Genomic DNA, 15874 nt, shown 5'->3' with positions numbered 1-15874 from the left:
GTGACACGCTGGCCCGGACGGTGGTTGGGGGGCCGGCGGGATGGAGGCAGCCGGATGGAGGCAGCCCATTCAGTCTGGCTGAGTAGAAGGGGCATGGCTAGAGGCCAAGGAAGATCCTCCTGTGTCCCCCCCGGCCTTCGGGGGTGCCACTCAGGATGTACCTGAAGCAGCGTAAGCCAGCAGGCTTGCCAAGCAGAGCAGTGACGTCCACGGTGGCATCTGAAGGATCCCTGTGGCGGTCATGTTGGGGGCATTGAATAGGGTCCCCCACCCCAGGAGGCTTTCAGTGTTCGTGGCAATGACCCCCCACCCCCTTGTGCTCCCCAGGAGCAGGGCCGCAGGCTGCGGAGGACCATGCTGGAGCTGGAGAGGCAGGGCCTGGAGGCCATGGAGGAGATCCTGGCCGGCCCCGCGCCCCCGGACCCTGCCGAGGTGGGGGACCTTTTCTATGACTGCGTGGACACGGAGATCAAGTTCTTTAAGTGAAGCGGGCGCGCCCTCCCCCTCGTATCCAAAGTTCCCCACCTACTAACTTACCAGCAGCACCGCGCTGTCCGCGGGAGGAAGGCCAGAGAGGCCCTGCGGCGGCCGGTGTCCCTTTTCCGAAGCCAGACCCGACGGACACCCCACTGCTGTTCCGCTGGAGCCTCAGCACGCCCCCTACCACGTGGTCCCGTCCTTTGCTGTGTGACACGCACCCCGTGCGCCCGTTGTCCCCCGAGTGACTAACCGTGGGTCTCAAGCAGCTGCTGTAGTGTTCCCGTGACCATGGGCATCGGCCTCTCCGGGGGATGTGCGCTCACCGGGCCCTGGAAGCCGGCGCCGGGCGGGCGGGCGGGCGGGCGGGAGGCTGTATCTCTCGGTCTTCCCCGCTGAAATGCTCTCCCAGGCTCACAGGAGGCCCAGCGTCTGGCTGTGCCCTCGAAGGAGGAGCTCCCTGGCCTCCCTTCATGCCGGTGCGTGTCTGTCCTGCAGGAGTCTCCAGGTGTGTCTTCCAGGGACACGTCTGGAGGGAAGGCGAGCAGGGGTCCTGTCCAGTCCCAGCTCCGTCCTGCTTCCCGCCATCCTCACAAACCCGTCGTCTGTGCCCGAGCTGGTGAGCAGCGGCCTGCCAACTGCTTCCACCTGCGGAGGGCTGCCGGCTGCTGAGCTGGGCCCGCCCAGGGCAGCGAGGCAGAGGGGGCACACCTGCGGCTGCCAGAAGGCACGGGCTCACAGGCTCCACAGCGCCCCCGCCCCTCGCTGCGCCCGGTGCAGGGTGATTCCGGCTGCTGACGGCACCTGGCTCAGGTGAATGACTAGCCAAGGGCCCCCTGGCACAGTTCCGGGACGCCAAGCTGCCAAGCTCTCGGTTAATGCGGGGAAGAAAGGGAGAAACTTCTGGCTGTTTCGATGCTCGTTGAAGTGGCTGGAATCCGAGCAGCCACAACATTATCTCAGCAGAGACTTCAATCAGGCCGATTTGTTTCCAACGTCGTGTTTGCATGGAGGATCTGACTTCCCACCGGAGCCTGCGAGGAAGACCAGATGGGCCAGCGCTGGGAGCACAGGGCAGGAAGGCGACAGATGGATGGAGAGGCATTTGGCTGCCGAGGACCAGGCCAGCCCGCCCGCCCTGCCCAGCCTGTTACACCCCACAGAGCCGTGGAGGGAGCAGCTGGCCTCCCTCCTTCCCACCCCGCGTGTCCCAGCAGCCGCCTTGAGACTGGTGGCTGATGCGGGCAGGTGGAGGTGGTGGGGGCTTACCTCCAGCCACTGATGCTCTCAGCCATGCTCGGAATGGCAGGGGGCAGAGATGGCCCGACCAGTGTGGCTCAGAGATTGAGCGTCGATCTATGAATCAGGAGGTCATGGTTGATGTTTCTCTCTCTCTCTCTCTCTCTCTCTCTCTCTCTCTCTCTCTCTCTCTCTCCCCCTACCTCCCTACTTCCATCCCTCTCTCCCTCCCTCTCCGAATAAATTTAAAAAAGTAAAAAGGAAAGGGGTGGAGAATAGCAGCTAATTGCTCCTACTGACTCTCCAGAAGCAACCTGTCAGGCCACGAGAGCTGGGAGGGACACGGGACCCCTATGCAGACGTGGCCCGAGGGTCACAGGTTTTGTCGGAACAAACCTTTTTTCCTACCAGCTGCCCTTGCAGAGCACCATGAGCTCTTTGCCCGGCAGGTCTGTGGGAAAATGACTGACTGCAGGCAGGGACAGCGAGGAAGACTGCGGGGCTGGCAAACTTAGCAGCAGCCGTGCCCGTGGCTTATGGTCCCCGAGGCCTCCGCCCAGGTTCTTTTAGGGACTGCAGATTCCCTTAGGGTCTCCTCCAGAGTGGGTGCCATTCTCAGAGCGTCTGCCCACAGGCTGCTAAGAGGGCCGGGTGGGGCTCCAGAACAACGGAGGTGCCCCGTTCCCCCCTAAGCCCACCTACAGAGTGGTTCTTCAAAACACTGAGTTTCACCCCCAGGTCTCACCTCCACCTGTTCTGGAAACATCGTATCAGACCTGTGATGCTCAGGGCAATCCAGGGTTTTACCCAAAGGAGTCTAGTGAGAATAAAGGACCCAGAGGCCTGCTTTCATTCTTATGGGCCAAACAAAGGTCATGGGAGACCCAGCCAGCCTTATGCCACTGCCCAGCCCTGGTGCAGTGGGAAACACCATGGGTGCTTCTGTGAGGGGGCATTGACCTTAGCCGGGCACTGCAGAGAAGTGCCAACCCTGGAGAGTAGTCTGGGCTCACACTGGTCATCACAATTGGGATACCCCTGGGTGACCACTAGAGGGCGAGGCAGCCGACCAACCGGGCTGGGATGCTTCCCTGGGGCCCAGAGGTGGTCTGTGTACAGTCTGACCCAGCACTAGCAGTGGGCAGAGTCCTCGCCCAGTGGGCATCACAGGGAAGGGCAAGGAGAGCGCCAACAACCTGCCGAAGTGCCCGTGTTCACTTCCAGGACTCCTATTCCCGTAGATGAGCAGCCGGAAACATGCTGCGGGGTTTTGAGCAGGCTGTTGCTGGGGGCACTGCTTTTTTTTTTTTTTAAACGCTCCTCACTGACCGTGCTTTTGAAAAATGCATATGAATCCTTGACTGGGGGATTGCTTTCCTAAAGGCAACTGTAAAGTCATGTTTAAGGGTCAGAGTGTAAATAGCTTCCTAAAACACCATCTGCGCATCCATTCACCCTCGGGGTGGGGGTGCTTTGCAGATGGAAGACATGGTTGCAAGGATAGCACCCCCTGGCTCCCACCCCACAGCCAAGCACCAGTCCGTCTTGTGGAGTAGAGGGATTTGCCAGAGAGGAAGGCACCATGGCACCCCAAGGGAGGGGCGGCTGAGCCTCCAGGAAGGAACATGAAGAAAGCAGAAGCAGCTGGAACTCCGGGTAGAATAAGGACAAACTTGAAATGATGGCGATTCTTTCGTGCCCAGTAACCTAGGGCACAGTGCTATCGCTAGAGTCTGCCTGACAAGCTAGCGGAGCAGGGCTGTGCCTGTTCGATTGTAGCAGCCGGCTCCTTCACCCCTGCGTGGCTCAGTAGGTATAATGACTAACCCCGCAAACTACTCTGCCCCTAACTGATGTCACCCCACGTTGCGGCTGGCCCAGCAGGAAGCCAGGGGGGACCGGAGTGTGTACTCTGGAGCCGCTAGCTGCACTCTCCCCTGAGGAGCTGACGAGGCATTCACGGGGAAGGTGTTCCGCTGAGCCCTCAGCGCCAGGAGGAGGGAACCCCCTCGCTGGCCATTCCATCCTGTCTGAGGGGAGAGGAGTGGGGTCCCAGGCACACGCTGTCCCAGAATACTTTGTGCTTCCGGCACTTCACCCCACAGGCGCTGCGTCCCAGCTCCCCTCCTGTGGTTTGTGTCAAACACCCCGAACCGTCACATGCAGGTGTCTTGTGAGCATGAACACGCACATGTTTGCGATCATGTTGTGAGGAGCTCAGTGTGTGAGCTGGACAGTGCTGTGGGCAGGGAGCACCGAAAGGGAGAATCTCTGTTTCCTGCAGTGGGAATGGACCGTCTCGTCTTAACAGCCTTTTGTACAAATATCCACAAACCAGACAACTTCCCCACCCAGTGCTTGCCCTTGGAATTGTCCCTAAATACATCCAGCATACAATAATGATAATAAAAAACCTGAAACGGATGTCCGATGGCCTTTCCTACCTTGTGTCTCGTGAATAAATGTGGGGGTCAGGGTTGCCTGAGGGGCGGGGGGGTTGCGTCAGAGCCATCACCACTATGTGCTCATGTACATATTGATGTCTCCATTTTACAGGCGAGGAAACTGAGGCACAGGCTGGTGAAGGAAGTCACTTTCCTAAACGTGTAAGGGGCAGAACAGAGGTTCAGATGTTTGCTCCGAACCAGCGCCCCAGTGGGTAAACCTCCTCTCCCTTGTCCATGTTTCCGAGTTCACTGAAAATATGGGCGTGGCGGTTGGGGTGATATTGCTGCTCCAAACGGGAGGTGTTCGGAGGGGTTTGCTACGTTGGGGGGTGCTACGTGTACTGTAAGCTGAAAGTTGTTTCTTTTAAACAAAAGTTAAAGGAATTCTCTACATATACCCCACATAAACACACTCACACACACACATTTTAAATGTTTTTTATTGATTTCAGAGAGAGAGAGATAGAAACATCCATGATGAGAATCATTGATCGGCTGCCTCCTGCATGTCCCACACTGGGGATGGAGCCTACAATTCTCCCACGTGCCCTGACCAGGAATCGAACTGCGACCTCCTGGTTCGTACGGTGACACTCAACCACTGGGCCATGTGGCTGGGCTACCCTGATCAATAAAACGGAAAAAAATATGCATTTAAGAAAGTGTTTCCCTTGGTTGGTTTCTCCAAATACACATTCAGCTAGCTTACAAACACCAGGGGAACGTGAGACGGAACTGTGACTGTGGCTTAGTTGGGAATGCCAGCTCAGTACAGAAAGGCCTGGTTCTAACCCGAAGCCCCCCTGACTCTGAGCTTGCCCTGGCGACCACGCTAGGTTCCGCAGGGAGACGGCCGGAAGCATGTCTGTTCACCAGTGTGTCAGGTACAGAGAAGTAACCTGCAGCGGTGTTTATGTTTGTGTGTATAAATATAAAACGCGTGGGAAACGCTGGGGAGCGCAGACACAGGCCTGCTGTGGGAGTCTCCTCCGAGGATGGGGACCGCTGTGATCGGCTGTCTGGGGGTTAGCCTCCGGCCTGCGAGTCCGAGGGGCCCCAATGCAGTGATCGGTCTCGAGCAGCGATGCGACGCCGATTCCCAAGATCCCCCGCTAATTGCGAGGTGTGGTTTCTGCTCTTCCTTCTGTCTGTCCTCGAATAGTTTTATTTTTCATTTCTAGCCCAGCAGTGTGGACCGAGCACGCAGGTACCTGTAGGCAGGTACCTTTGTCTAGGGCCTCTTCACCAACCACGATATTAAATCCTCTGTAATCATGTCGTACAACCGGGAGGGAGGTGGTGTGGCTACTGTCGTAATAAAGCGGTTCTGACCTTCCGGAAACCTTCCAGAACATCTGAAACCCAGCCGCTATGCTCGGAGCCGGTGACCTGGAAAAACGCCTTTTCCACTGATGTCTGTTACAGTGTGGCTGGAGTTAGTCCCCGGGGAGGAGGAAGCAAACGGGGGAGGGCAGCATCCCTGGGGACTTCAGACCGCCGCTCCCTGCGGACGGTCACGTGCCAGCAGCACCGCCTCTCTGGCCGCCTTTTCGGGTGGCGTGGTCGGGCACGGTCCCCTCGGGGTGGGAGCCCAGGCGGGGCTGGCTCCAGAGGGAACACTTTCACCGCCTGCCAGCCTCCCCTTCCCCGTTCCTTTCCTCTGCAGCTACTTTGATAAGAGACCAGATGATCGGCCTGTTTCCTTCCATTTTCTCCCCTTCCTCTGTCACTGAGGCCTCTCCAAAGACAGGGAGCACTGGGGGTCAGGCGGCAAGTGTACTTACACGCTCCGTTCCCTCGCCAGCTCGAGGCCAAGGGTGCGAGCAGCGGTGGGAGCCCGCCCTGGCCTGTCCCTATCCTGGGGTGGCTGCCCCCACAGAGAGGTGTCTGCCGCCAGCTGGCAGGCCAGGTCTGCTCTTGAGCCTTTAGCTCAGAGGGACCTAGGTTTTGCCTGAGGGGCTGTCCTAGGGCTGAGGGTGGGGAACCGGATACTGGAGGCAGATATTCATAATACATCCGGCCCACACTTCTTCTTGCCATAGAGATCCTGCACTTGGGAGAGAAAATGAAGACCGCTGAGATAGGATTAGGAATTTACTCTAAAAACGAGCGTGGTGCAGGTTTCTCACCCGCAGGGAAAATACCCAAACTCCTAAAGCTCATCCCGCCTCGGCCTGGCCGCCAGGGAGGGGCTGGGGCCTGGAGGGGACTCAGGCTCGAGGGGCACTGTAAACAGGGCGTTGGCCACTTGTAGGAACGTTCATTTACAAAAGGGGCCGAGCCCACGCCTGCCTGGATGTTGCATTCTATTTACATTCGGCAGAAAAAGAAAAACAAAAATCCCTGTACTGCAGGACAGAAGCGGGACGCGGCGTCCCGTCCGCTGGAGGCGTCGTCTGGGCGAGGGGACGCTCGGGGCTCTGAGCGTGTCCTGTCTAAGGCATTGTCTGGTTTGACTCTGCGGTCTGTGTGCTGAGGATACAAAATCATGCCGATCAGAAGCCACCGTGGGTCCTGTGACTGTGGGGCAAATCAAGGAATCTTCTAAACACGGGTCCGTGCGGGCGGGGCCGGCCTGCACGATGCTCACGTCTCGGGACAGACCCTGCGGGGCTGGGCTCCATCTGCACCAGCAGGCGGATGCCGAGATGCATTTTGAAAAGAACGGAGAAACGGGGAGAGTGGCTTTTTCTTTACAAAATGAAAGTCGAGTAAGATACCGATGTAAAGCCTGTGCAAACCACGTATTTACAATAAATAAAGGCTCCGTGGGGAGCCTGAATGTCATCTGCATTGCAACTGGAGTTCGGTGAGGTCCGACACGGCCTTCTGGGCCGCCCGTCCGCCGCGGGGAGCCCCGGGGGCTTGCAGGACGCTGGCTTCCTCGGTCTTCTCACCGGAGCGTCTTCAGAGCTAACTGTGGAAACACGAGAGCATGGCCAGGTGGGTTAGAAGACTCTGCACAAAGGTGACACCCTCCCCACTCCCCCCAGGGCCGGGCACTGAAGCTCTCGCCCCCTGCCAGGCTGCCAGGGCCTGACGCCCCCTCATACGCAAGGAGCTGATTTTTCCCGGGGGCCGTGGTGGGAAAGGGGTGAACTGGGACATGTAGTTCCTGACAGGTGGGGGCCTAATGCCACTGTATAAACATGTGTAGGATCAAGCATTCTCCAGCTCCTTTTCTGTTTCCCACCGCCTGGTTTGAGCGAGAAATTTCAAACAAAAATGCTCAATAAAGAGCGTTAAAAAAAAAACATAATATTGATGTGTGAAGAACCCCCTCCCCCCAGGGTAAGAAACCATGAGTTCTAGGTACGAGAGAGAACATGGAATTGTGTTTATAAACGTCACTGCACTCTCTCAGGCTTCTCGAGCGGACACAGGAGGGCAGAGTGCGTGGGGAGCGGACGGCGTGACTGCAGGACGAGCCCACGGGGTTCTGTGGTGGCGATTCCAGGGACCAGCCCCACCCGCACTCTTTAGGTTTTGAGGTTCGCAGTGTCACCCCGCGGCTCTCCCGGAGGAAAGAGGTGAAGCCGTTAGGAGAAGTCATACCCGCGCCGTCTCCGAGGGGCCCGAGGGACGCGTTACCTGAGAGTTTCTGCCTTTGATGTCATCGGAGCTCTGCCCGGCAGCCTCGGCATGGAGCCAGGGACCAGGTGTACGGCCTGAAAGGCACGGGGGCAATCTCACCATCTGCTGGCACAGGGCCCGGCCGTGCACGGCACAGAGGCCCAGGCTAGACCGGTGCTCACGGCGCTGACAGCAGCCGGCCCGCCTGAGACCTGCAGCGGCTGGCCCCGGGCTGTGCGTCCATGGGCCACGTCCAGCATGCTGGGGTGGGGGTGGATGGGGGGGGCAAGCCACAGAGGCCTGTCGTCTCAGTGTCTACACGGAGAGCATCTCAGCTCAGACACCCGCCAGCCCAGCACCCGAACGTGCCACACACAGCGCTGGCCTTGCTTTAAAAAAGAGCCAAAGGTAAGTACAGTCTGACAGTCACCCTCTGTCCCACCAGAACCCAGCTCCTTCTCTGAAATGCATTATGCTGAAATATTACACAAGTTATAGACTGAGTGGCCAGATGACTATGTGTTCAGAGATCGTAATAATCTGGCCACTCCGTGTATATAACTGTATTTTCACAATAGAGAATCCAAATACAGAAGAACGGAGCAGGGAAAGAGAACCAGCCTGAAGTGGCCCTTTCTGCCTAGCCCTCCACCCAAGCCCAATTTCCCATCCCGGAGTCACCCCTAGTTTGGTGTTTATTCCTCCAGATACTTTTCCACTTGGGATTTACCGTGTAGGTATATGCGCATATATGCATATATATGGTCTCACTGGTCCAGCTGAGTTTTACTTATTTATTTTTCATACACTTTTATAGCCAGCTGAGTTTTAAATCCACATTCCCCGACGTTCCTGTGAGGGCTTCTCCTGAGTCAGGTGTTCCGAACAATGGTCCTGCTGTCACCGGGGAAGACCATCAGCCTCAGCTAGGTGTTGGAATCGACGGGCAGCTTTTGAAATGGCCAACACCCTGGCCCTACATACGAATTCTACCTTGGTTGGTCCAGTGCAGCCTGGCCTTTATGGTTTTTAAGTTCTCTAGGTCATTCTACTGTGTAGCCAAGGTTGAGGACCGTTGGCCTGAGGACACTCTCCTTTCACTGTCTGCCAGAAAGGGGGCTTTTAGGGTCCTTCGAGGCTACTGATGCAAAGGGCCTGCATCCCATTTTCCTTGGGATGTTTAGCTCCCTAGTTAAAAGCCCCAGAGAGGGGAGGGATGAGTGGTGAATTCACCCAAATATGATTAAACGATTAACTCTGGTATTGTGTGAAGGCCTCTAAGTGAAGGCTTGGGGGCTGGGGCTGATTCGTGTTCTGGAACTTCAGATGTGTGGACGGCACTGTATCACTGTCCAGCACGGGGAGGCAGAGCTTGGCAATCTCCGAGTGGCAGCCTGTACCCAGAGGACACACACCGAGTGCTGGAGAGTCCGGGAGAACCGGAGGCCCTGGCATGGTGAAGGCGGTACTTACTCCTGGGGATCTTGCTGGGGTAGACCTTCTGGCAGGGCTTATACTCATCCGGAGGCGGAAAGTCTTCCACGGAATGGAACGTGAATTTAGACTCGAAGTCATCTGCACACGGGGGAAAGGGCACGGTTACTCGGTTCCTGTGATGACCCAGATTGGCCTGCCCAGGGCTAGGGTGTCAATGGCGGGGCTGTACCCCCAGACCACCATCCCCTTCCCCATTTTTACTGTTTCACTGGGACAAAGGGAATCAGGAAAAATTAAATCGACAGACCTCCCCAACACCCACCCTAATGTACACCCACCAGCTTCTTAAGAAAGCTGCTAAAGGGAGCGGAAGAGCCACAGGGACTGCAGAGTCCCCAGGGCCTGAGCCCCCTGAGCTCCTGGGAGGGGTTGGGTGGGAAGGAGTGGGCCTGGCCGGTGAGATGGAGCATGGCCTGTGTCCCTGCGGACTGACCTGGGTCCCCGAAGCAAGTGGGCCTTGTCAGTGGTTGAGGCTCTGATTTATGATCCGGGCTTTCTGTCTGACAGTAGCTCAACCCACAAAGGGACCCAAAGATTTTTGGTCACATTGATCCATGTGACATTCCTTCCTATCTCCCTATTTTGCCCCAATTGTCCCCCTGCCTGCTGGGCCTTCTGTCCATTCATTCGCCTCATCCAAATCACTCTATCCAGTCAGCCCTATGCATGGGTTTCTCCATGGAGACAGACCCGGCTTTCATGTTTGTTTTCTTCCCTCTCTTTAAACCCAGTCAGAGAGTTAAGAGTGGGTTCTGGAACCCTCCAGAAAGCCTCAAGGGAAACCCTGTATGTAACCCAACCTGTGGGCTGGTCCATGCTATAGTGAGCACCCTGTTCTTGCAAAGCATGCCCCCTGGTGGGTGGGCTTCCTCCTGGGACCAGGAACCACCCGCTCCCTGGCGGCCAGAGCGGCAGCCCCCGGCCCCGCTTACCGATGATGTGCAGGCCTCCGTTCCACAGCTGGCCTCCCGGCTGCGGGGTCGGGGCCCAGCCTGGGGCCTGCTGGCTCCTGCTGGAAAGCTCTGTGGTGGGGGATCTCGCAGGGGGTGCTGGGGGTGGGTTCAGCCTTCCCCCACTGGTACCTGCCAGGGAAGATGATGGGTGTATTCAGACACTAGAGTGCATGGGGACAGCGGCTGCTGTGACCTGCTGAGAGGGGGGAGCTATGGAGACCTTCGGATGTAAGGTGATAGGGTGAGGAGAAAGGCCGCTGCCAGAGCCAACCTGCTTGGACTGAACCCTAATTCTCCCGCTGGAATGATAACATAACCTCTTTGTGCCTCAGTTTTCTCCTCTGTCCAATGGGAATGATAATAGCACACATACAGCTGCTAGAGTTGTTGACTGAAGGAAGTCGCGTGTAGTAAGGGCTCAATAAATGTTAGCTGCTGCAATAACCTTAATGACAATGACCATCCTCATCACCAGATGGCACAGCCCCCAAAAAAGGAACCGCTGCTGTAAAAGTATTTCCTGTAATATTCACAATAACCAAAAACTGGAATCAACTTTAATATCTAACACTAAAAATATAGTACATACTGATTAGCCTATTGAAATGCTTATAAATAAGTTTAAAAGATTTGACAAATTGCTTTTAAAATAATAGATAAAACAGAATAGAAAAAAAGTATATATAAAATGGTATTAACTATGAAAATACACAGGTACATTCAGAAAAAAAAAGAAATAAAACACATCCAAATATGACTTCTTATTTCTGGGTGATGTTTTTACAGGTGAGATAAATGCCTTCCTATTTGCTCTACCATGAGCTTGTGTTATTTTTAATGCGAATAAACACATTTAAGAACTACGCATCAAAGAACTTTTTTGGAATATGTGCATACGTGTCCATGTGTGTTGGGTGCATGTGTAAATATAAAGTTGGGGTATTTATGAGTGTGTTTGCATGTGTGTGCTTCCCATTCAGACAGACACTAAGAGTGACTGAAGCCGTTCCGCCGCATGGACATCAGTCATGGGGCAGGTGAGAATGCTCAGTCCTAATCACCACCGCTGGGGAGCTAAAGGAATTCCTTTTAATATCTGGCTGAAATACGGACCCCTCATTTCCTTGAGTCAGCAGGAGAACCTGCCAAAAAAAACAACAACAAAAAGAGACAGAACACTGATCCAACCTCTGGAGGGCCTGGGACGTGCTAGCGGGGAGCCAGGATGAAATAACTCAGGAAAATTTGAACAGGAAGCTGATTCTGAAGCAAACACACCAAACTCCCTGGGAAGAGGGGAATAGCAGCAGCAGGGAGAATAGCTGCTGCTATTCCCCCTTCCCAGGGAGAAGGGAGCTCTGGGAGGCAGTGATGGTCAGGGTCACACAGCTAGGAAAGACAAGAGGATCTGGGCCAGGCTCCCTGTCTGTGACCTTCATCACCTTGGACAGGTCTCCCAGCCCCCCTCAGCCTTGGTGTCCTGCCTCTCACACGAACACCCCAGCTAAAGTCCCACAGCCAGGCTTCCTTACTCCCCACGGGGGCACTGAATAGGTCTGTTCTCAACCCAAATCCCAGCGTAGGACATCGCAAGGCCGTCCCAAGAGGCTCACAGGAGCAGGTCTCTGGCGGTGGCCCTGGCACCTCCCCAACGGCCAGCAACGCCTGGTGACCCTCCCATCTGGCCACCCTGGACCCGGATAGGACAGTGGGTGGCGCTCACCTGGGCCTCGGCCTGGCCTCTTCTTCTGCAGGAAGGGCTGTCCAGGCGGGGCGGGTGGGGCGGGCAAGGCCTGCACGCTGGGCTTTGGGGGCTGCGCCTGGAAGCTGGGGGACTTGGGGGGCAGTGGGGGTGGGGCTTCGCTGCTGTTGTTAGGGCCTGGCACAGGGGGCGATGATGGCACCAAGGACCTCGGGGTGCAGGTGGCGTAAATGGGGAGAGGTGGTGGGGGCGGGGGCGGGGGCGGCGGGGGCGGGACGGGAGGCTCCCGGGCATCTTGGGTGGGGCTGGCAGCATCTGCATGGAGCCCCGGGTGCCCGCAGGGCGGGAGGAGAGGCAGCGGGGGCGGGACGGGCGGTAAGTGCAAGGGGGCTAGCTGCGGCTTCACTGTCCTGTCACTGAGGATGGGGGTCTGGGGGAGAGGGGGTGGCGTTGGGGGAGGTGGCGGGGGCGGAGGGGGAGGCGGAGGGGGGGCAGAGGGCGGTGCAGAGGGCAGGGCGGGTGCGGCTGCCAGGGCATTCCCTTTGGTCTGTGAGCCAGGTGGGGACACTAGAGGAGCTCTGATGGGGGAGGAAGAGGGCAGGGGCGGGGGCAGCGGCGGGGGTGGTGGGGGCAGGGTGGGAGGGGGTGGGGCAGGTACGCTGGGGCGAGCGGGGGCCGCCCTGGCCTCGGAGGCAGTGCCTAGCCTGGGAGACGCAGGGGCGGTGAGCGGCCCACCCATAGTTTTGGTGGGAAGCCGGGGAGAAGGCACTCGGGAGCCAGGGGCCTGCCCTGTCTTGCCGCCTGGAAGGGAAACGAGTTCAGAGTTAGCTCAGGGACAGAGGGAAGGGAAAGCCCGGGTGTGTGGGCGGCGATGCCCAGGGCTCTCAGGCAGGATGTCGTTGAATCGTATTCTCCCTGCACGTCCATCGAGAGGCCTCAGGGGCGGCAGCCGTCACCCAAGAGGCCAGCCGGCCAGCAGCAGGGTCCTTGCCAGCATCACCGTGCTGTCCTCCTCGGAGAGGAGCCCAGCTCAGCACCAGCCTTCCTACTGCCTCCACCAGGCCCGCACCTGCCAGGGCCTCTGGCCTTCCTCACGGTCACCTCACACTCATTCATGCTTGCCCACTGGGTCCATCGGCCCATAGGTCCTTGTGTGGGCCCTCGGGTGACAACCAGACTCTCCTGGTGAGGGGGTGTTCCTCACTCCCCGAGTTCGTGAACAAGGATTTTGCATCGAGAGCAGAAGCTTCCTGCTTCCCGGAACATAATAAGGTTAAGTCCAAAGCCCGTGGGAAGATCCAGGCCCTTGGGGATCCGGGTCCAATGACTTTGAACTTCACCCCAGGAGCCTCCACCACATCGGCCCCAACGAGAAGCCCAGAGCCTCATGGATTCGGCCACACGAGGCTTGTAGTCAGCACCTGCAGTCAGCTCTGAGTCAGTGTGAGTTCTGTCCCTCTGTCCCTGTTTGCTGTGCAGAAGTTTTGTCGTCATCGATGCTTCCATTTAGGAGGCATTAAAAGTATTTCTTCCCAACAAATACAGAGCTCTCACTAAGAGGAATTCTGGGGAATGCTTTTTTCCCCGTTTCAGCACCCTTCTGTTTTATAATCCCCAAGAAAACATGTGGCCCTGGCCGGTGTGGCTCAGTGGATAGAGCATCGGCCGCGGACTGAAGGGTCCCAGGTTCGATTCTGGTCAAGAGCATATGCCTGGGTTGCGGGCTCGATCTCCCCCCACGCTCCCTCCAGTAGGGGATGTGCAGGAGGCAGCCAGTCAATGATTCTTTCTCATCATTGATATTTCTTTCTTTCTCCTTGCCTCTCTGAAATTAAAAAAAGAAAAAAAGAAAAAAGAAAGAAAACCTGTGGAAAGCCCTTGAAAACATGCATGCTCCCACACTCCAACTTCCCGGGGCTGCGGAATCAGAAACACAGCTTTCGCATCAGATTCCTACCCCAGCCTCTGCAGGTGGGTCTGAGTCTGTCAGTCGACAAGTCTCCATGTGTTTTCCCAACCAGGGGCTGAACATGATGGGAGGGAAGCTCAGTAGCCAACCCAAACTTTCTAAGTGGCTGAGCACACCACGTCTCCACATTTCAAAACCCTGTAAAGCGAGCCCTTTCAAAGGACAGGAGCCCCTGCTTACTACGCAGCCAGACAAACGAGACACGGGCAAGCCCGTTTTTATCGCAGCCCGAGGAACAGGAGCGAGGGGGGCACTGATGCTCCCTCGGCTTGCATTCATGCCCACTCTGGGATCACATGCAGAGCTGGCAGCGTGCATGTGAGGTGAGCCCGACGGGGGCGAGAGGAGCTGATGGCGTGAGTGCAGGCGACGAAAGCAGCCAGGCACCGGGCCAGTGGAGCGCTCGGCACAGAGTGCCACGGGAAGGGAGGGGGAGACTTTCCAACGCAGCAGAAGCGCTGGCCCCAGAAACCCAAACAGAAACACAGGAGACCACGAGGCGGGCAAGGAAGGGCCAGCTGGAGTGCACACAGGAGGCTGCGCTGAGAGGAGAGAACTTAGCGGCCAGAGCCCAGGGGTTATCAGAAGGTGAAGTCAGTCATCTTTCAACATGCACATGTTTCCAAAAAACCTGGCCGGCACGAGGTCTCATTACAGATTACACACTCGACTTTAAGAGAAATGAACATGTTTTCACGGGCCCCTAAAAGTACAGCGAGCACTCGATACTGTGCTCTCTGGTCCTGATGGCTCCGAGCAACCGTACTGCCCACTCACACAGTTCATTCAACAGATATTTACTGAGCACCCACCACGTGCCAGGCGTTTTTAAGGCAGTGAGCAGATCACAGTTCCTGCCTTCACAGAGAACACATTTATAGAGAGAAGACACAAAATAAACCAGTAAATGTGTAATGTGTCCCATGGTGGTAAGTAATACAAGAAAAATAAGTCAAAATAGAGGAGCTACAGAATGACAGGGTGGGACGAATTTTATATGGATGATGAGTGAGACCCCATTGATAGGCTGATCAGATACCACGTGAGCAGAGATCTGAAGGAAGGGAGATCGTGAGCCATGTGGACACCTGAGGAGGAGTGTTTCAGGCCAAGGGAGCCGTCAGTGCAAGGGCCCTGTGGCAGCAATATGCCTGGTTTATGCCAGAACAGCAAGGAGGGCAGGGTGAGGCTGGAGTGCAGGGCTTGAGCCGGCAAGAGTGGGAGGCAAGAAGACCAGAGACACAGCCAAGGCCAAAGTCCTTTTCTCTGAATGACAAGGGGGCTGATGGGAGAGTTTTGAGAGATAAGAGCCATGATTTCTCACCTTGACATGGCACTAAGCCCATGCATCTACCTACTGGTCTTGACCTTGTGTTTCCCTCCTGTTACCAGCATCCTTAGTCACGTCATCATGATCTCTAAAGAGATCAATGCTCCACTTCATACTGTGGCTCAAACACCTGACGTGTGTGTCCTACTGGAGACAAGTAGGAATAGTCTGATCCCTGTTATAAGCTAATTGGGTTTATTTCTGAGAAGAGAAACAAGTGGAATTTTTATATCCCAAACGATATTTCTTTGACACCATGAAGGAAGTTTGAAAAAACATGGGCGCAGAATGATGCCAGGTCTCAGGATGACCTTGGGGCTTTCTTGTCTGACAAACACTCAGCAAAATTGATTAAATAAAATGGCCTCTGAGAAGGTTCAAATGGATTTCAAAGCATCCTACAGCCCCTGTCTGTGCTGCACTTTATCAATAGGTGACGGCAGCAAACGCATCCCTATGCCAAACAGCCACAGAGCCCAAAAGAAAGTGAGCAGAGTCACACGGCAGAAGATTCTACACCAGGAATTTTGGGGGCTCAATATGAAATTCATTGCGTTTATTAAAAAAACAAAAAACAAAACCAACATAGTTTTTGCACACAGTAAATATATATTTTCCTAATTCCAATGCAATATTTTAAAAACATGACTTCCACTAGGACACAAATGACTGGTAGACTGCTTGCAG

The 15874-nt window shown here is 55.9% G+C and overlaps 2 protein-coding genes across 2 annotated transcripts in view; one reads left to right on the top strand and one right to left on the bottom strand.

Annotated features, from left to right (window-relative positions):
• SCRN1 (secernin 1) overlaps nt 1-6854 on the top strand; it is a 32370-nt gene extending 25516 nt beyond the window's left edge. The window contains exon 7 of the mRNA XM_084896904.1: nt 328-6854. Coding sequence (XP_084753030.1) covers nt 328-486 — 159 coding nt within the window. The 3' untranslated portion in view covers nt 487-6854. The remainder of the gene's footprint in view (nt 1-327) is intronic.
• An 88-nt stretch (nt 6855-6942) lies between these two features.
• The window catches only part of WIPF3 (WAS/WASL interacting protein family member 3), a 49538-nt gene continuing 40606 nt past the window's right edge, over nt 6943-15874 (bottom strand). The window contains exons 5-9 of the mRNA XM_084896897.1: nt 11910-12689; nt 10166-10315; nt 9210-9311; nt 7755-7831; nt 6943-7080 (exon numbers count right to left, since the gene is read on the bottom strand). Coding sequence (XP_084753023.1) covers nt 7057-7080; nt 7755-7831; nt 9210-9311; nt 10166-10315; nt 11910-12689 — 1133 coding nt within the window. The 3' untranslated portion in view covers nt 6943-7056. The remainder of the gene's footprint in view (nt 7081-7754; nt 7832-9209; nt 9312-10165; nt 10316-11909; nt 12690-15874) is intronic.

Source organism: Pipistrellus hanaki, assembly GCF_964339955.1.
Source record: "Pipistrellus hanaki genome assembly, chromosome: 10".
NCBI classification, from domain to species: Eukaryota; Metazoa; Chordata; class Mammalia; order Chiroptera; family Vespertilionidae; genus Pipistrellus; species Pipistrellus hanaki.
Note: the sequence above shows the minus strand (reverse complement) of the source record. Positions and strands in the feature narration are given on the sequence as shown.